This window comes from Pleurodeles waltl, chromosome 1_1 (genome assembly GCF_031143425.1).
Source record: "Pleurodeles waltl isolate 20211129_DDA chromosome 1_1, aPleWal1.hap1.20221129, whole genome shotgun sequence".
Taxonomy (NCBI): domain Eukaryota; kingdom Metazoa; phylum Chordata; class Amphibia; order Caudata; family Salamandridae; genus Pleurodeles; species Pleurodeles waltl.
The window spans coordinates 979,354,187-979,374,753 of record NC_090436.1 but is presented as its reverse complement, the minus strand read 5'-3'; the positions used below and the strand labels follow the sequence as shown (position 1 = coordinate 979,374,753).

General features: G+C 41.6%; 1 protein-coding gene across 4 annotated transcripts in view; it reads left to right on the top strand.

Moving 5' to 3' along the window:
* The window catches only part of EGF (epidermal growth factor), a 508,423-nt gene extending 490,823 nt beyond the window's left edge, over positions 1–17,600 (top strand). The window contains exons 22-23 of one of the 4 annotated variants that reach the window (XM_069230246.1): positions 9,205–9,274; positions 14,816–17,600. In XM_069230246.1, the coding sequence (XP_069086347.1) occupies positions 9,205–9,274; positions 14,816–15,036 (291 nt within the window). In that variant the 3' untranslated portion in view covers positions 15,037–17,600. Of the gene's footprint in view, positions 1–9,204; positions 9,305–14,815 lie in introns of all 4 variants that reach the window. The other 3 variants (XM_069230245.1, XM_069230248.1, XM_069230247.1) reach the window with 3 other exon arrangements.
* Positions 17,601–20,567: the final 2,967 nt, after the last annotated feature.

Here is a 20,567-nt window from a genome sequence, read left to right as displayed (position 1 = left end):
TATTTTTTTTAAAAGTATGTTACTACTTATACTTACATTGGGATTACTTTGTCTGATTTATATGGCACTATGCTCCAGACTGTGAAATGCATGACCTGTAACAGATTTGAGAGCATTCAGGTCTAGACATATAGATCTCCGCAGTGCTTAATTTGTAAAGAAATAAGAGCCAGGGCCCTCATCAGGAAGCAGCTGCGTCTCGTACCACCCATAGCACCGGCCAGGGCTGCCAGTGACAGTTCCAACATAACTAGCGACCGTCACTATCCTACAAGTGTGACGATTCAGTGTATTCCAGACCACACAAGGCTATAAGAAAGGCTTGGCTGGCAGGTATTAATCATTTTTAATGAATATTTAAATGAATAAACAACAGTTGTTGTGTTAATCTCTAAATTAGACAGACAGCACCACAATGTGGGAGACTGTCATAAGTGCCAGTGTTGACAATTAAGTGTTGGTGTCGAGCAGCGGAAACCTCTGCCTCAAATTAAGCACTGGATCTCCGCCTCTGTAGTTTCATAAAGGTGTGTTCCTTTTTTTGGTAAATCAGGAAGGATGCTGGCTGGCCCTATCATCTTTGAAAATGGAATCCACAGTACCATCACCTTTTATTCCTATTAGCAACCTCAGTGCTAGTGTGTGTTCTTTGCTGTCTCAACATTATTTATGTTTAATTATTAACATTTTCTCTACTAGGGCCACCATTAGGAGTGGCTCAATAATTCAGATGGGGCTGGTTCTGGTAAAAGAACAGGTACCGGCTCCATCAAAATATTGAGTTTTATAGGAACATCACAGCTCTGTGTTGTTTCACTTGGAGATTTCACAGCTGGAAGAAGGTAAAATATTGGGGAAAAACAAGTGGAAATATGCACTATAAGTCTAATTTCCATGTTATTACCCAACAACTCCTAATTCATATTATTTCTCTGTCCTCCACAATTACCTGGACCCGAGTAACAGTAGTTCCGCGAAGGGAAAGGAGGGGATTATTATGGCCACACGTAATGAGAGCCTGGGTAGGTGTCAGCACACATTCAGTACATGCCAACATTTTAGAACAGGTAAGTGGGGGAACTTGAAAAGAATCGGTTGAATAGATTTTCCTCATTGACTAATATTGAAGAAGAAACAATTAAAAGGCGGAGGCAACTACAATTTTCAATTTTGGCTTAAAAATTTGAGAGTAACCCACCCGAATCGGGTTTATTGGCATGTATAAAATATACTTGCCACTTTCCAGTTACAGGTAACATGCTTTCAGCAAGACTTATTGTAAGCAAAATCAAAAACTTGCTAACATCCAAAACAGGATGTAGAGCGCATTAAAGGCCTCATTGCGAGCTCCCTGTTAATCCTGATTGAGTTGGTTATTGCAGTTACTGGACAAATCGGATTAAAAATCAGCAGCAACTCCACAAATCTGTGGTGTTTCACTCAAGACATGATGGGTGGTAGAAAATAAATAACTAGCAAAAAAGAAGCTATAGATCAGAAAGGTTTTTTGGAAATAAATGTCAGGAAGAGAAAATGAAAGAGGGGTCAAGGAAAAGGAACATGTTTTAGGGAATTAGGGGCATATTTACAAGAAAGTGGCACATCGGTCCCGATGCCCCACTTTTCTTGCGTCACCGCTGCCCCACCTAATGGTTGTTAGGACAACAACATAAACATTTTTAACTCTATTGTGGCCCTTTGCTGCACTAGCGTCAACATTTTTGACTATATTGCAGCAAGGGAGGACCATTGATTAAAATGGGTGTGTCATTTTAACGCCTGCTCTGAGCAGGCTTTAAATATGACAGAAATAATGGCCCAGTGAAATGTTGTAAAGTTCCCAGATTTTTTCCCAGGCAGTTCAGCTCACAGTTTATGTTTATCCTGCAGCAAGAGACGCCATCCTCCAAACATTAAACCCACTAGTCTAGCAGAGTAAGAATCAAATAGTCACACAGTACCTGGGACCAATCAATACCTGAGTTCCAGATCATGGGAAATACGTTTTTAAAATGTATTACAAATATCTTAGTATGAGCAATATAGAAAAATACAGTAAATGTCATGAAGACCCAGATTCAGAATACAAAATTAGAAGTCTGAATATTAATCCCTATTTAAGAAATTGGGGCCCAAATTTATACTTTTTTAGCGCCGCATTTGCAACGCTTTTTGACGCAAAAAACGGCACAAACTTACAAAATACAATTTAATTTTGTAAGTTTCTGCCGCTTTTGCGTAAAAAATTATGCAAATGCGGCGCTAAAAACTTATAAATATGGGCCTGAATCTTTCCAGATTCTGAGGGGCATATTTACTAGCCCCATGCACTGCCGGTGTGTCACTTTATTTGACGCTCCAGCGGCAAAGCAACTATGCGTGGCGTTTCATGTCCTCCTAGATATGGAGTAAAAGCAAGTGGCTGCGTTGCCTTACTCTGCGTCAGGGGGGCATACAATGGGCATTATGGTGGGGTTTTCCCACGCAACATCAATGAATTTTGACGCATTCCCAGATTTACAAGGATGTGTAAACCAGGGAATATGTCAAAACCGTATGCCTCCCCAGGGAAGGCGTAATGAGGAGAAATATTTTCATTTTTCCTAGTTTTTCCCTCTTTCCATGTGTGCTGCATTCTGCAGCATAGATAGAATGAGGAAAACACCTCCATTGCTTATTTTTGTGCAACAATCCTGCCTACAATGAAGGCTCCCTTGCACCATGGTGCAAGGGTGCCTGCGTTGGCATATGGCAGCCAATTGTGCACCAGCACAGGGGGAAGGGACTGAAATGCACCATATTTTGTCAAAACTGTGCATTTCTGCCATTTCCCTGTGGCGCAGAAAACTACATCACAGTCACTTGCTGGGCTGTCCTGCACTACTTGCTGTAAATATGCCCCCATGTGTCAAACTCATAAAGAGTACTGATAGTGTTGTAAAGAGAAAGGAATTCTTCAGTAAATTGGTCATCGTTTCTGGAAGAAAATGAGATGTCACCCATGAACCTCCAAAAACAAAGGTTTTATACAGATTTTATGCATAAACAATCAGCAAAACTGCAGATTCAGCATGACATGATCATGGTGAGTTCATTTTTGGGCAAATCAGAATCAAAATCATGATAGTTAAGACCTATGGCACTATTCAATTTCCTAAGGTAAAATCAATCTTCTGTTTGCTTCCTCTGCAACTGCAGTACGGAGAAGCAAAATACAATATGAACCATCTCAAACAAAGACTAATACAAATAATGTTCTTCTGCAGACCTACATCTGAACTTAAAGTGGACGTCCTTCAAAATGATACATAGAGAACACAATGGACAGCTTCATTCTCCATATATGCTTTCTAAGGAAAATTACCATCTACATCATAACACACTGTGCTCCACAGAAACTGTGAGGAGAGAAAGCTTGCAGCGGGTCACTGATTGGGTGGAGGAAATGAGCAGGAGCAAAATGTGTAGAACACTAGAAAACTTCATCCATTTGAGTAAAATGCTGTCACACGAAAAGTGGCATAGCTATACTACGTTAATCATATTTCTAAACAATATAAAGCCATTTCAAGTGCGATATAATTAATCGGTTATGACTATAAGCATCATAAAAAATATTAATTTGCACAAATAATTTGTCACCCAATATTGCACATCAGAAACAAGTTTAACAACAACATACATACATACTCTTAGAACCCATTTCAGAGGGCCATAGGGCACACAGGTGGTACGGGGTCCAACTGTGGTGGCTGAGGCATTTTACTCCTGATGTCCTGGGGCCCAACCTACTGTGGATCCTGAACAACTAGGCCAAGTACCCCTTTTGCACTTGACTCTCAGCAATAACCGTGGACGAGCAGCCAAAGGCTCCCTTTGGGGATGGGACAAGGGGATGTAGATACAGGTAAGTGAACATGGCTCATAACTCAAAATACAAACAGTATGAGCAATAAATAAAGGTCCAGTCACATACTTGCTTTTATAAGAAAAAATAAGTATTTTATTTCTAACTCTACACAGGCAAAGGTATAACAACATTCAGAAGCAACAACACAATCCCCTTGAGATTGAGGTTCTAGAAGTTGTGAGGCAAATCCCTGTCCCACCCTCTTCTTTGTAATGTGTTCCGGGGATTTCCCCATTCACATGTGGCTGCATCCAGAGAATTCTCCTTATTAGACTGCACTTAAGAGTTCTCCTTTGACTTCAGGAATTAGTCAAAAGTCTCTACGGTGCTGCAGCAATGTTAGCAGTGAGTCCCTCGGGGAACAAGAGGGCCAGTTCAAGCCTTACCTGTTCCTGCAGCACCAAAGCGACCAGCTTTTGCAGTGAGTCCCCTTGGTGCCTGCAACTTAGACCTCTGATCCTAATCTGAGAAGTTAGACATTCACTGCAGCACCAAGTGGTGTAGGCTTTCTCTCCTGAGTGGTGGTGCCGGAGTCCTTCAGTTGTCAGAGCAGCTCCCAGATCGCAAAGATGCTGTAAGTCAACCTTCCCCAGTTGGGGAAGGGAGAGGAATAATTTCTTCATTCAGCTCCAGACTGGAGCCCAGTGAGGGTGCCATGTCGTCCGCTGCATCTTCTGGAGTCCTCAGGGGGCAGTCAGAGGCAATTCTTTCGCTGTGTGGGCTCATCCTGCCAAATGCAGCCTCAGTCTTTCCATGGGCAACAGCCCAAACTTCAGGCTCAGAGTCCTCTGGTGTAAACGTCTCCACCACAGCTGTTATGAGTTTCAGCGCTCCCACAACAGAAACTTCACCTGTGGCCCCTTTTGGCATATGAGTCACCACAACCAGGTGATACAGGCTTGGCAAGTCCTGCCAGGTGCTTTGCTCAAGGCCCCTGGTATGTAGAGGTTGTTGAGCTGACACTGCACATGGCAATTTCCCAATTGGTGCACAGCCATCACTCACACCTCGCTCAGGGAGTCCTCTCAGCAGGGCCCCCCACTGGACTGTGTTCCCTCCCACTCTCTTCTCTTCCTCACAAGTCACACGGGTCTTGGCAAGCAGGCACGCACTGCATTTTCAATTGCTCTCCGGTGTGTTATATTTGATATAGTGCATAAAAGATCCAAGAGCAACAGAGCGCTTTACAAAGAGCAGTGTGAAGTAAAAAGGAAACATAAGCTTAAAATCAGTAAGATCAATCTATGTACATTACTGTAGAGGGGCCATCACACATAGCACAGCTAGTTCAGGGGATATTAACATAACAATCAAAGGGGAAATAAGATACTTGAAGCCTCCACAGGAATTTTGTTGCTTAACTAAAAAATTTAAAGGTCTGTGGTTCAACAAAGAGGCCAAGTAACTAGACGGAGGAAGTAGCGATGCAATAGTTAAGAAGCTATTGTTTTAGGTTTTTTTTAAATGAAAGTAGAGAAAAATATTGTGAGTGACAGAATGATTAGAGTTTCCAACTTTGAGTGTGCGATTGGAGAAACACAGTTTTTTTTTGTTGAAGATAGAAATTTAAAGTAAGAGGGTTTTTGAGCTGTAGACTTAGCGCAAACATCCTGTAGCTTCTTGGCCACGCAGTGGGGGTGGTAACAGTGTAAACATTTGTGCAACAACCATGCAGCAGAGAGTGCAAAGCAGAGTAATGTGATTAAAGGGCTTGAAATCAGACGTGCTGCTGAATGCGAAGAGACCCTAATGGAGCAACCTGAAATTTAGGAATGCCAGAGAGAATAAAATTGCCATTGTTTAAGATAGAGTGTAACAAAGACTTGATTGTTACCTTTTGCTCTTGATTTTAGATTTGGACTCATGGATAACTCTGAGCAGGCAATTAGTATTGGCAGTTCTATCCATGTTGTTGATGTTTTTATGAAGATTGAATGAACTGACCAGAACAAATCTAAGTGATTTGGAGCTTTCGATGATAGGGAGCCGTCCAAGATGTTAGTAGCATCCATCCAATTTCATCCAGTTTTTACCCAGAGTGGAGTAAGAATGTGGTAAGCTACGTTGGCTCGCAGCTTTGCTGCCACTGAGTCTCAGGTGATGTGTCATCCAGGACTGTGTTGTGGCCAGTAAACGGATATCAGCCAGGAAGAAACCTTCATATAACGATGGATGTCGTCTGCATATTGATAAGGAATATCTGACTCTTTGATGATGTCACACAGAGGTTCAAAATACAGATTAAAGAGTGTAAGGCAAGGACAGTGATGGATTTGATTTAATGGAAAAACAAAAAGTGAGAAATCACTTTGGAAGAAAGCAAATCATTGAAATACAATTATGAAAACGATTTTAAGGAAATACAAATAAATCGTAACAAATCATTATGAAGGAAACATTCAATTGAAAATCGCATTAAAATATAAAATGGAATACCTAAACAATATTACTTATACATGAGGAACTAATTTAAATCTGCAATTGAATATATGTTAACGATAGGAAACAGTGTTGTACCCCATATCAAATCCTAGTGAGGCAATAAGGTTTTCAAAGTTTAAAGGTACACTATATTGTTCTACAATTACAAAAAAAATGCATGGTCTCAAGGTCATGCTTTTCTAATTAGGATATTTTTGTATGATAAATCATACAGCCTCCTCTTTCTCTATCCCTCTCTATTTCTGGCTCTCTCTCCCACTATACATAGAAATGTATATGTTGGGACGGAAAAGTCATCTGCATGATAAAAAACAAGTACTCCAGCCCTAAGTGCCTAACTGTACTGTTGGCTGGATCATTAATGCTGATTTTTTGTCGTAGGCAAACAATGATCATGAGTATGCGGCATGACACAGGCCTGTCTCATGGATTGTGGGCTTTTTGCACCGGAAGAGGTGCTCAAATCGTTACCCTCATACAGGTGGAAGGCTACTGCCTTCACCAGGAGTTAAGCAGCACAAGCCCAGGAGGGGCAGAATATTGTGTAGTGATCAGTAGTAGTGAATAGGTCCTTTTTACCCTGAGTCTCTGGAGTGAGGCCTACAGCCTCAGTCACATTTGTAAACATTCTATTGCTATGTGCCTCAATCACCACTTGCTTACATAAAATAGATGTGGACTGCTTCGCAAGATAAGTGATTGCGCTGAATGAATGTGTGCCTGGGAAGGGTATACTACAGGGATAGAGCAGTACTGTGGTTTGTGGTTTGTATTTGTGGTTAGTGCATGAACTGAGTGTAAGTAAGCCTGTGAGGAATACGTTACATGAGAAGATGTAGTGCTGCTCACTGTGTGCGCAATGAAAGCATGTGCTGGGAGTGTGTGTGCTTGTGTGAAATGCAATACATGAAGGGTGAAGCTTTGTGCAATGCACATGGTGAGTGTGTGTGCTGGCAGTGTGTGTTTGCAAATAGCACTCATTGGTACAAAACAGAAAAGCTACAGTACTGAACAGTGCGCGTAGACTGAATGTGTCTGCTGGGTGTACGTGTGTCTGTAATCGTCAAATGCATGGAGGTAACAGTCCTCAATGCTAAAGGTCTGATTTAGAGTTTGGCGGATAGGTAACTCCGTCAAAACAGGACGGGTATCCCATCCCCCGTATTATGATACCAATAGAATATAATGGAATCCTAATGTTGCAGACGGGATATCCGTCATGTTTGTGGTGGAGTAAGGCCATCCGCCAAACTCTAAATAAGGCCCTAAGTCTGCTGTGAATGTACACATAGTACAAGTGTTCCTGCAATGCTACTTTATTAGGAGGACCTTATGTTTCATGTTGGGAAGCTCAGGCCTGCGTGGTAAAGAAATAAGGAGTAGAAGAATCCCCCCAGACAGACTTGTGTATTGCAGCATTCCTGTGAACTAGGTGGGACATGCTGTATGAAGAGAGAGAGAGCGAGAGAGAGAGAGAGAGAGAGAGAGAGAGAGAGAGAGAGACTTCTAAAGATTGTTGTTTGAGTGATAGATCACAAGGAAGGGGCCTGAACACATCTCAGGAAGGGGATGGTGCTGATAAAGGAGTCAGAAAGTGTAGGGCTGGGAGCCTGGGATTAAGCTTTTGATGCACATATCACTGTAGCTGACATCCTGGTGTGAACTGTGGTCACTCCTGTGAATTGTGTTGTGGGGTAATCAGCTTCAGATTATTGCCTGCTGTGACAGACATCCTTTTCAAGGGGAAAGAAGAAAGAGAGGAGTGTACACTTTAAAAGAAACTGAGGCCCAAACAAATTTTCAAATAATCAAACATAAATTATATTTTGGTGTCTGGAAATGAGCTATAAGAAGGGGAGGTTGAAATCTCAGACTTTGGCATCTGCCAAGCAGCCAGACGGGCTATGTGAGAAGGGGAAGCTTTTTGGATTGGGGGCAAAGGCCTGTTAATCTCCCAACTGCAGGAGGGACTTCATGTAGGAAAACCAAGACCACATGCCCTGGAGCCTGGAGCAGGAGTCCTGTTGCTTTGGATAAATGATTCTCAATTTCTAGGAGGGGTGATTTTGCTTTTAATAAAACATGTCTCCCAAAATGAATAAAGAGTAAATATGTTTGACTGTGATAGAGGTGCCCTCCTGCAATGTACATAACAGATAACATTTTAAAGGAAGCAAAACATTGAAGTTAATCACGCTTTTTTACACAGAACAAATGAATGCTTCTTCTATCAAAATAAGAATTCTCACTGCCCAATCTCTCATAAAACCTACAGACCTCAGCAACAAATGTTTCAAAAAAGTTGTAAACTTGAATTACAAGGGTTTGACATGCAGAAATATGATGCAGACGTGTATTTGCACCAGAAAACTTTTTTCTCCAATGAGAAAATATATTTTTTGTGGACAACCTCCTTCTCATCAAGTTTTGGGGCTTTGAAGGACACTCTTCCTGATTCCCTCCCAAAAAATACATTTACTCCTACCATTGATAAGTGATATTAAAAGCATTTTTCAGGGTAGGAACTTTCAAATCGCCAGAAAATACTCATAAAGCTGAGATTTCATGGGGTCACCAGATTTTACAAGTGGAAACCCCCAGACTTAATTTGCATGTAAGTACACACCATTTGCAAAGCGGAAATTCAAACATTACTGATTCTGTGAATCAGGAGAAGGAATTTGCCCATTTATATAATGCATTTTGCACACCTTATGTATAATTGGCAGCTCAAAACATTTTTTAAGTCTGTCCCAACTCACAAAATGTATTATGAGAATAGTACAATGCTCCACGTTGCACACTTGCTGCATTAAAAACCAGTACAACATTTCTTTGTGTGCCTTTTGCAGCTGATTGTGGTTCTGCAATGTGGTGTCGATGATGCAACCGTTGTTGAAGTTATCAACCGGGAGCCTGCTGGTCAGTGTTCCTCTTGTCCTGCAGAACACAGTGAGCAAAATAAGAATGTTTACTGTTTGATGTGTTTTCTCTGTTTTTTTCTTTTCTCTTTAACAATTTTGACATGTTTCTATTTTTTTAATTTTTTTACTAACTTTTACTGTTTTTATTTATCTCAGTACTTTAATTTCTTTTCATATTTTCCGCTTTCTGTTCTTCTTTGTGCTATCAGTTCCCTTTTCTATCGCTCTACCTTTTATGTATTATTTTCTACTCTTGTTTAGTTTTCTCTTTCTCCTGTGTTTTATTGGGCTATTTTACTGCAACTCCTGCTCTTTTTCTATTTTCTATCACTTCTCCTGTTACTAGCATTTTCTACTGCTTTCCATGTTCAAGTCTTATATTAGCTAAGACCTTTTGATTTAAAAAATATACATGTATGATATATTTATTTAAAGGGGCTTTCAGACAGTTGACTTCATCCACTGGACTGTTGGTGTGTCATTCACGTTTGCTTCTGTCCACTACAGCATGGGGCTGGAGGTCTGCCCACTTCAGCCAATGGATAACTTCACTTTGAGTGACACATTTTGCTCTTTAACAAGGAGCACATCCACACATAAGTTAGTTCCCCTCTGGGCCAATGATTTTGTATTTAATTTATTAATTTGATGTTGCTTTCGTGTCTAGAACCTGATGTTATGGCAGGACGCTTCATACCAGATAGGAGTACAGGCCATTTCCACGCTTTATCAATTCTTCTCTCCTGCTAATGCTGTTGTAAATTCCTTTTTGAGAAATCTCTTTGTTTATCTGATGTCCTCTGATAAACAAAGAACACCCCAAAAGGAATCTCACAGCATAACAGACTTCATCCATTTGAAACTGTTCTTGAAAGCTTCTGTATTTTATATTTGAATTCATGAGCAGACAGTTCTTCAGACTATATTTGTTCTGGACTTATTTTCATCAGTGGTTCCTGAATAAAGTTTGCCCATGAAGGAAATCTTTATCATGTTTAGCTTGCAGCACTTGTAACACTTTTTCAATCCTTCTTTCTTTTTTCCTTCTTTTCTTCTTCCTTTGTTTCTTTATTTTATTCTTTCAGTCCAATTTCCTTCTAATTTCCTGTTTCCTTGCATTCATTCTTCATTTTTTATTCCATTCTTCCATTCCTCTTTCTTGCTTTAATGTTTTATTTCATTCTTTCTTCTCTTATTTCTTTCATTCTCTCGTCCCCTCTTTCCTTCTTTCTTGCTTTCCTATTTCCTATTTTCATTATTTATTTATTTATCTTTTCTTTCATTCTTTCATTCCTAGAATGTGTAGTAAACAACTGTGAGATTGCACTTTGTTTTAACTTTGAAATCAGCCTCCTCTACAATTCTGTTGCCCTTGCTGAAACTAGGAAAGAACATTGTATTACTAAGTTCCGGGGTGCTTTAAAAGAGACAGAGGTTTCTGTAGCTGAAGTAGCAATCATTAGACCATATTCAGCCAGCGAGTTATCCTATGAATTCTATGCTTCGCAGGGCACCTGAAGTTCTTAAAAGAACTGTGATGCAACATTTCTGAGAACAAGAGTCCCACAACTGTTTTGCATTGTTTACTGTAGGCTGCGTTTGCCAGATACATGTGTGGCCTCTTCTGTAGTGGGTTCATTTTATGTTGTTGTGATGTTTTCCTTCATCTTCGAACCACAGTTCAGTGCAGCCAGACTTCACCACAAGGTCTCACTTTCGCCAGTTTTTATTTCTATGTATTGTCAGCAATCTAATGCCCTACGTCAGTTACGTGAATTACATTTCAGGTGTGTATAGAAGACAGCCACACCCTCTGCAGGGTGTAAGTGCAAATGTAGATGAGTCAGCAGCAAAGGTTCACATATGCTGTTTGATCGGTCGACAGTTACTTGCTGAAAGTGAATTCTCCTAAGCAGCCAGTCATTAAGATAAACAGCGCCATCAACATCTTGATTACCAATTTTTGGTGCATGTTTAAGGGCATCTGTGCGTACCTTAGGATTTAAGATTTGATGCTAACCCGTTCTTGTTGCCCCATATAAACACATTGCCTGTGTCCTCATTTTCGTATGCCTGTTTTGAGGAGCATTGTGCAGCCCTTACTCTCGAATGCAATAGTCGTGACTGATCATTTGTGTTAATTTCTTAATAACTGAAATTTTCTTTTTTGGGTTCCTTGAAAATCTTATTAAGAAGCTTGAAGTGACTCAATGTCCTGCAGCATGTATCCTCTTAGGACTCAGAATTTGTTTTTCTTGTGCATCACCTCTGTACACTGGCTCCCGGTGGATCTTTTCAGAAATTATTGTAGCACATCTCATAATCTTTGGTACATTACCATTATTCTTGCAACAGACGCTTCTAGTGTGTGTTCCACACTGTACCTATGGTGAACCGGATTACATATTTTACTGAACTCTCATCAAATATTAAAGAGCGGATACTTGAACAATATCTCATTTTATACACCTATGAAAAAAATTGGCACCTAATTTGCATACTTTGCCTTCATCGTCCATTTTTCAGAAACAATTACAAAGTTCCTCTTTTTTAAGTAATTCCATTTCCAGCATGGTATCTCGGCTAAAGGGTCATCGTCATGACACCCCAAGGTATCCTTGTGCTTACAAAACTCCATATAACACAGTAGAGTACAAGGCAATGCAATACAGTATCTTAATCATTACAACTGTCTACACTCATACAATTCCAGAATGGCAAAGGACCAGCCTTTTTTAAGCTTAATTATGACATTCTGTAACTTCCGACATCCCTAATCTCTTTCTAGGCAAGGACTTTGATATGGGCCTTATTACGTATGGCTAAGCCTAAATATACCGCTGGCGCAGACAGAAATATGTCTCTGCCACCCTTGCTACGTTTGGTTGCCATCTGACCTTATCTGTCAATTGGTAGTGAAATCTAAAGCAACCTAGGCTTGTTTGCATTTGAAAGTCCATCAGCAGCAGAGCTGTACAAATTTCAGAACTTTGAAACTTCGTGAAACTTCAAAGTTTGAGGACTTCACATAACTTCACCAGTAGGTGACACTTTTGGCAAAAAATGCCCAAGAACTTTCCTGCTACAAGGTTGTTTTGTAGACATTTGGCCCCCATAAAAATATTTTTTGCACACAAGTTTCATAGAGTTCCCAAACTTACTGAAGATTAAAATAAATGTCCTGAAGTGGTCTCAGGAAAGTGTACAAAATATGTCCACTACTACATGAACTTTTACTGCCTCCAAAGTTCGTCAAAAACCTATATTTTATCTGGTAACCTCTTAACCTGCTTCTGTTAACAATCATTGATCATCAGGCCAGTCAATGACATGCTCCTTGGAGCTCAGCCTGCACAAATGGGCCACAGACAAGAATCCCCTGAAAAAGTAGTCCCTCGTCTCTGGCAAGGATATTGATTCTTTCATTGATCCACACCACTTCGATTTGAAAACCAAGAACTGTTCCTATCAACAGTTGAAGTCCTCATTCATCTCTTCAGCATTCTTATCATCCAGCTAACCATAAACTGGTCCATGCTACCAGCACATGACCGAGGCTCACCAGCCATTCGCATTAAGCTAAAGCACCTTTGACATAACCCATGGACACCTCCTCTTGATGCGTGGCCTGCTATACTTACACCATTTGTTTTCACACACCAGTATCCAGATTTACTAACATTTTGTGTGGTAGTTCTGCCACTTCTTTGGCGTAGCCACAATGCTACTTGATATTCACAAAGGCACTCAAGGAACAATTTGCGTCACCTTGTGTGGTGATGTAAAAAAAAAAGTAATGCAACGCAGCACCTTGCCCTGAGTTGTCTTCCACTGCTTTGGTTAGGCTGTACATGGGTGGAGCCTGGGCATTCTCATGCATCTGACCATGTATTTTAACGCACGTCTGGATTTATTAAAACTTGTAAACCTGGGTTTATGTTAAAATGGTGTGCCTAACAGAGAGGCGTAACAAGGAGAAATATCTTAATTTCTCCTCGTTATTTCATTTTTTCACTTGCTGCATTCTGCGGCACCCATACGAAGAGGATACCTCTAAAGATAACTTTTGTGTAGGAAGGCATTCCTTCCTGCACAATATCAATCCTCCTCATAACACAGGTACCCTTGTGTCATGCTACAAGGATGTCTGCAATTAGCACTAGGTGACCTGAAATGTCCCCAGATGCATTTGGTTTTATTTCTTAACAATGATTCATTGTTATGACTAAAATTATGTACTCGGGCCACACATCTTTAACTCATCTGTGAGTCAAACATTACTATCACTCCCCCGGTTTCTACAATGATTCAGCTTCTGTACTGTTCAGGCTTCCATCTCCTTTACAATGATGTACTTCAATATTTTCTTCTGTTAAGTATATTAATCATTCCATAATTTTCTACTGATCTTCCTTTGTAATAATTCTCATCTCATCAACCCTTTTCCTTTTGTTTAAACTTTTTCTATTGTGTTTTATTTAATGTGGGTAAGCTTGACCATCTGTGGTCAGAGCTCGTAGTTCCTTTGCCCACATGTGCTCCTCCAGTTGTGCTTATCTACTATCATATTATATCCTCTGACCATACCCTGTCCATCTGGTTTAGGCTTTCCAAGAAGGTGCATAGAGACATTTCCCTTTAGACTGTAATTGATTCACACCTAATAGAATGTATATGAGTGATCACTCAACGATCCTGCATAGAATAAATGGGCTTGGGGTCTCTTTGGTCACACACTCTTTCCTGTGAGTTCATATAACCTAGAGAGGTGGGTATTTGGTGACCATTGTGGCCTATGAATATTCTTAAGACCATCACTAGTCTGCAGACCTGTGCCACAGCTCTAAGATGAAAAGACTTATTCTTACTGAGTCACCAGTTAAACCCATGTGAGGCTTTCAGATAACAAAAAGGGGCAGGAAACCTAACAGATTGCTGAAATTTCCTGTGATTAGCCACAACCCCATCCTCAGAGCAAACATGGCCATCAAACGGAATTTCAGTTTAAATATGTACATATGCATGAGCCGGCATTGGCTCAGAATTTCACTGGCAATTTCACTGGGATATTGGAAAAACGCCCTGCCCTGAAGTGTCATAAAATTAGGAGTGGACCTGGATCCATTGAGCGTTGTGGGCGGGATATCACTTGCGATTCTGGTAGCATTTGCCTCCCACAGCTCTGCATGCTGATCATGAGCTGTGTAAAGGTGTCCAAGAAGGGGCAGTAATTCTCTACCGAGGAGACTGCAAGGCAACAGCCGCAGCAGGAGAAATGCCAATGCAGCTTTCAAAGCATGCTTCCCTTTATTGATGTTGAAGTGGAGGAATATGATCAAATCTAGCCCGAAACTAGTAGGGAACCAACCCCAACACCTCAGCTGCAGCCAAGAGACCAGGCATTAGCCCCTATGCCCACTTACTACCCCACCCCTTCAACAATTCAGAGGGGTGAGTTAAATGTGAGTGTTTATATCTTTCGCGATTGCATGGACGGACATGAACTACTTTGCCTAACTCCTTTAATCTATTTTTATAGTGTGTGGTCCCCCTGTCCAGCATGAGAAAGGAGCGAAGGTGTCAACCAACGAGAACAACCCAGGCGCGTGGAATCAGCTGATGAATGGCACAACACCCCGACCCGTGGAAGCGGATGGACACTGCACTCCGGCTCAGATGAGCAGCCACTCCATTCACTTGCAAACTGAAGAGCCTCCAAGCCAGCCTGGTGGAACCAGAGAGCTGCTGCAGCCTGACTGAATGGCGTCCACACAACCTGCATTCCCATTAGATGGCAACCATGCACTAGAAATGAAATAAGCACAGTGTGTTCAATAAGCTAGTACGAGTCAGTTTTAACAAAATGTGACAAAGCAAATGGGCATTTATAAAAACGTGCCTAGCAGGACAACTTTTTCCTTGTGAAAAATCCAAATGTGAATTAACTATTTAGATTTTTTCCCTGAATTTCTCTTTTTTGTTCTAATTATATTGTTTTACATGTGGCCTTGTCTCATTGGATCACTTGTATGGATTTTAGATAAAATATAGATGAAATATTTTGCTAGGCGGGATTAATAAGCACAATCTTGTCTGAAGAGATTTGTCCATCACACAGGAGCTTGCCCTGCCCAGGCCTATGATACACGCTCTCCAAGGTCGGGAGTTTTGCATCATGTTATGCACAGGCCTGTGCAACTTAGATAACACAATGCTGTATAACTGCCTAGTCATCATTTACCAGTTCAATATGAAGTCAATAGAGATATACTATAACAGGCTGCCCATTGTTGGTCTAATTGGGCCATATATTTAGGATCAACACATATGATACCTTTGCACACGAATCTAAATGATAAAAACTTGCAAAGTCGGTGGTTATTCCAAAACTCTGCCACGATTGGGACTCTCATGCGCTGAAGCTGGACACCCCTGTCCTGCAGTGTCCAGATGCTACAACCTACAGAACAGCTGCAAATACTGCTCAAGGCTGTGGTACTCGCTGTATTCCTAACAAATGCCAGTAATGGGTTCACTTGTAAATGCTAGCTAGATTCTCCAAAAATGTAAGTGTTCAACCAGTATCTGTGTGTTGGGCACTGTTGTCCGCTAGGAAGATCTTCTATGAGCAGCTCCAGTGTTTTATGTCCCTGCTGAGCACTGGATTGGTAATGGCGGAGGGGCTGAAGTCATGACAAGACCATTCTATGTGAATACCATTAAAATCGAATTTACCCACTAAACATGGCCTCTTCACACCCAATCAGAGCTCGGCTCGATCCCTGATTTCATCCCTCCTGTGAATCTAGCTGCATGTGTTTCAGGTATTGAAAATCTTTCATATGTAAGCTCTCCCTTTTCCTTCACGTCTATTATGAAACAGTGCCTAGAAGTACTGTAGTGTGAGAGTGATTTGCAAACTGTCCTGATCCGAAAGCTAGCAAACTGTCTTTATCTCAAATAAGCGTCAACCCATTAATACATATTACATAGATAAAACGTGTTTGTTGCACACATAAAGATGCAAGCCAACTGGATTGCGAAGGGGGCACTTTTTCATGTGTAGGTGGGACCATACATCTCTTACTATCTCCACACAGCTGCAGGGCACATCCTCTGTAGTCTGTCAGGCTACCCAGCATCTGGAGTGTTAACACATTCAGGCCGCTGGGCCGCTGTAAGTACTGGAAAAAATAAAAACAGTACGTCCAGTACCGCCATGACTAATGTCTCTGTCAATGCTACCAGTTAAATCATGACAGGAATAGCATTCCTGCATTTAATGTGTTAACCCCCAATTCGACGGTGGATAGTGGATAATCCCTTTGTTCATATTCCATGAAAAACATTTCTAAAGTACATACTTTTTCTACATTCAGGACAGCAGATATGTTTTAAGCAAAGACGAATTATGACCAACTGTTGACATTCGTAAAACATGCAAAAACAGGGTGATTATTATTCTACAACGGTAAAAAAGAAACAATCCTAAACCCTAGTTTCCTTTTTCCTTCAGTTTTTCTAACAAATATCGGAAATCGGACCACTACACAAAATCATCAAATCAAATCCATCGGTGTGCTATCATTTTGAATTCAATTGGATGTCACCAAATGTTTATGTTTCTGTCACCATTGTAATTTCTCGTTTGTCATGAACAACATTGACGTAAGCCAAGTATGTGATACCAGCACCCTCCAAGAGCCAATCACAAATGCTTAGATCTGTGTAGAGATGCTGGCCCGTGGCACAGGCGTATCACTGGAGTTCTTACACACTTCCTACTCTCCATCCCACTGGTTACTCTAAATTCCTATTTGTTTTTATCTTTTTTAAGAGTACCCCGGATGCTCACATGCCTTGGCCCTTAAAGTGTTCAAAGGCAGCATATTTAAGAAGGGAGCGACAGCCGTTCTCTATGGCAGCATCATAAGTCTTCTGCATACACTGACTTCATTGTGTGGCAATCTGAAGATGTCCATCTGTCTTTGAAGCAGACCAGGCTCAGCTGTACAAAAGAAGAATTTATTAATAGAAATGTGTTAGATATGTTTTAGAAATATGGGGTGTCTAGTTGGCAGTTAGTTTACACCCTGTCTGTGTAGGGACCCTCACTCCAGTCAGGGTAAGGGAGTCACACTCCTAAAATAACCCCTGCTCACCCCCTTGGTTGCTTGGCATGGGTAGTCATGCTTATCTCAGAGGCAATGCGTGAAGTGTCTCTACCCACACACAGTAACACAGTGAAAATCCTACAAATGGACACCACGCCATTTTAGAAAAAAAGCCAGTATTTAAAAACAAGAACAAAGTGAGAAAAATCCAAAATACACAAGAAAAGATCCAAACTTTAAACTATTAAATCCCAATAAAACACTTAGAAACACACTAGTTCTAACTGGTGCTATCACGGCATTGTGATGGAGTCATTCTTAACAGTCCAACACCACTCTTGAGGGAGTGCGGCGCCTGTCACGGAATCACATGGACCCGAGGTACAGTACCTTAGAAACGAAGCAGTGTCAAAGACGTGGCACGGAGTCAAAAAGGGGAAGTATTGCTGGAACCAGTGCGGCATCGGTTTTCTGCTATGTAGAAGGTGAGGCATTGTTTTTTTAATGCTATGCAGACACACTCTTAAGAGGTTGGAGACTGCATTGTGTAAGGACAGGCACAGCCCTATTCAGGTGCAAGTGTCCGCTCCTCCCACCACTCTAGCCCAAGAAAACCCAAGAGGATATGCAGGCCACACCTCAGCTTCCTTTGTGTGACTGTCTAAAGTGAATTCATAACCAGCCCAACTGTCATCCTGACCCACACGTGTATTCCACAGCCAGGCAGAGGCCAAGAATGGTTAAGCAAGAAAATGCCCACTTTCTGTAAGTGGCATTTTCAAACACAAGTTAAAAACCACCTTCACTAAAATATGTATTTTTAAATGGTAAGTTCAGAGACCATACCTCTATCCGCTTCCAATGGAGAATTATGCTTAAGAGATATTTCAAGGCAATCCCCTTGTTACCCTATGGGAGAGATAGGCCTTGCAATAGGGAAAAACGAATTTGGCAGTATTTCACTATCAGGACATGAAAAACATGCTAGTACATGTCTTCTCTTTTAAATACACTGCACGGTGCCCTTAAGGCTACCTTGGTGCCTTACATGTACTAAAGGAGAAGGTTTGGGGGTTGGCAATGGAGTGGACTTGCCAGGCTGAAATGGCAGTTTAAAACTGTGCACACAGACACTGCAATGGCAGTTCTGAGACATGTTTACAGGGCTACCTATGTGGGTGGCACAATCAGGCCCTCATTATGAGTCTGAAGGTCCTAGGACCACCAGACTCGTGATGGCTGTCAGACCACCTCCAATGCGGTGCTCTGGCCTCCACATTATGACTGTGGTGAATGCGCCAAGGTCGGACTGCCAGTACTGCCACTTTTTTGCCAGTGGATGGCTTGGCGGTGCCGGCGGTCGTGGTGCCGAGTCCCCTCTCTGCCAGCTTTTACATGGTGTTTGCACCGCTGGGGGAGACAGGGTGCCAGGGGCCCCTGCACTGGCCATGCACTTGGCATGGCTAGTGCAAGAGCCCCTATGGACAGCCCAGTCGGGCTTTTCACTGTCTGCTTAGCTGTTGCACCTGATGCACCGCAACATTGCCGCCAGCTCGATTACAAGCTAACATCAATGTTGTGGGCTGTTTCCCGCTGGGCCAGTGAACGAAAATTGTTTTCACCTGCTGGCCCAGCCGGAAACTTGTAATAGGGGCTTAGGGAGGGCTGTTGCATAGGTGGTAACCTGACCGCAGGTGTTTGGTTGTCGGGCTTTTCTACCCGCCAAACTCACAATCAGGGTCCCAGTGCTGCAGGCCCACTAGTAGCATTTGAGTTACAGGCCCTGGGCACACGTGGTGCACTACACTAAGGACTTACTAGTAAATCAAATATGACAGTCATGGATAACCAACCATAATCATGCTCCACCAAAGGTTTTCAAAATCCCTGCTCAATTTCCTCTTCCTGCCAGACTCTAATATTCACTAAATCCCACACTGAAACACACATCAGATTCCAGGTCTGCCAAGGGTTGACACACAATGACAGCAAGCAAAGAAGAGACACTCTCTTAACAAAATAGACTAGGAGATACTAAACAAAACACATTGAGGGTTGTTTGTGACTCCCGGTGCCTTCCTTGTGGTTCACCTTCACATGTGCAACTCCCTGATTCAATGGTAGCATTCCTTTCAGTCTGGCAATCAGGTTAATACTCTTCTGCAGTGGTGACTGGCGTGTATTTACAATGTGGGGCAGGGTGTGGGTGGGCACAATACAAAATACACAAATACAAAATAAAAATAAAAGGTCACTTACCTGCAGGTGTCTTCCTCACGTTGCCCTCCTGCTCCCGGAAGCTCTAACATGGGACCAAGAAACACCACCAACAAATCCTGACACTTGTTATCATGCTGGAAAGCAACGTCATGATAGGTGGAGGCTGCCTCTCTCAGTGCTCACAATAGTGCTGGAGGCCTGTGCTTTCTCTAATCCAGCTGTCATAAGACAGCTGGGTTAGAGCAGTTTAAAGTGCACATTAGGCTGGCCGTAGCAAGACGGTCGGTCAAAGTGACAATGCGTACTTTAAACAAGAGCACAGCTCCCTGCTGCCTCTCTGCAGCAATTGCCCCACCCCATCCTGACACTCGGTTCAGGACAGGGTGCTGAAAAACAAAATGGTAATAAAGAAAGTTTATTACCATTTTATTTTTCATCTCTGGAGGCATTTTTTTTTAGCAGAGTGATACTCCTCCACTCACGTGGAGGGTCCGCCGCTACTCTTCTGGTTTGTGTCTACAACTTTGTTGTGTTCACGATAACTTGTTTCAAAAGGTCCCTATGTATATAAGAGGTTTTTCTTGGTGAGCTCTACCAAACTTTTATATCACTAAATCAGAACAAATATTCAAATATTTAAGTAGAACTCTTTAGTTTATATTATTTCAGAAAGTACCTCAGATAGTTTTTCATGGCATTTCCAGCACTGGGATACTTTCTTCAAAACTGATCAAAATGATTCCCATCATCCACAAAAGGGTGCACCTCACTTATACAAACAGGAAAGCCAGAAGTATAGAATTGCCACAATTAGACATGTTACGCCTTCCAGGACCAGAAAAAGAACAGTAAGAAGAGTGGATACAGAACTCTCATTCCTTCTATTAAATAATTGAATTTGGGGAAATTTCACTAGTGTATATGCATGTTCTGAAGTTATTGAAGGATAAACACTCT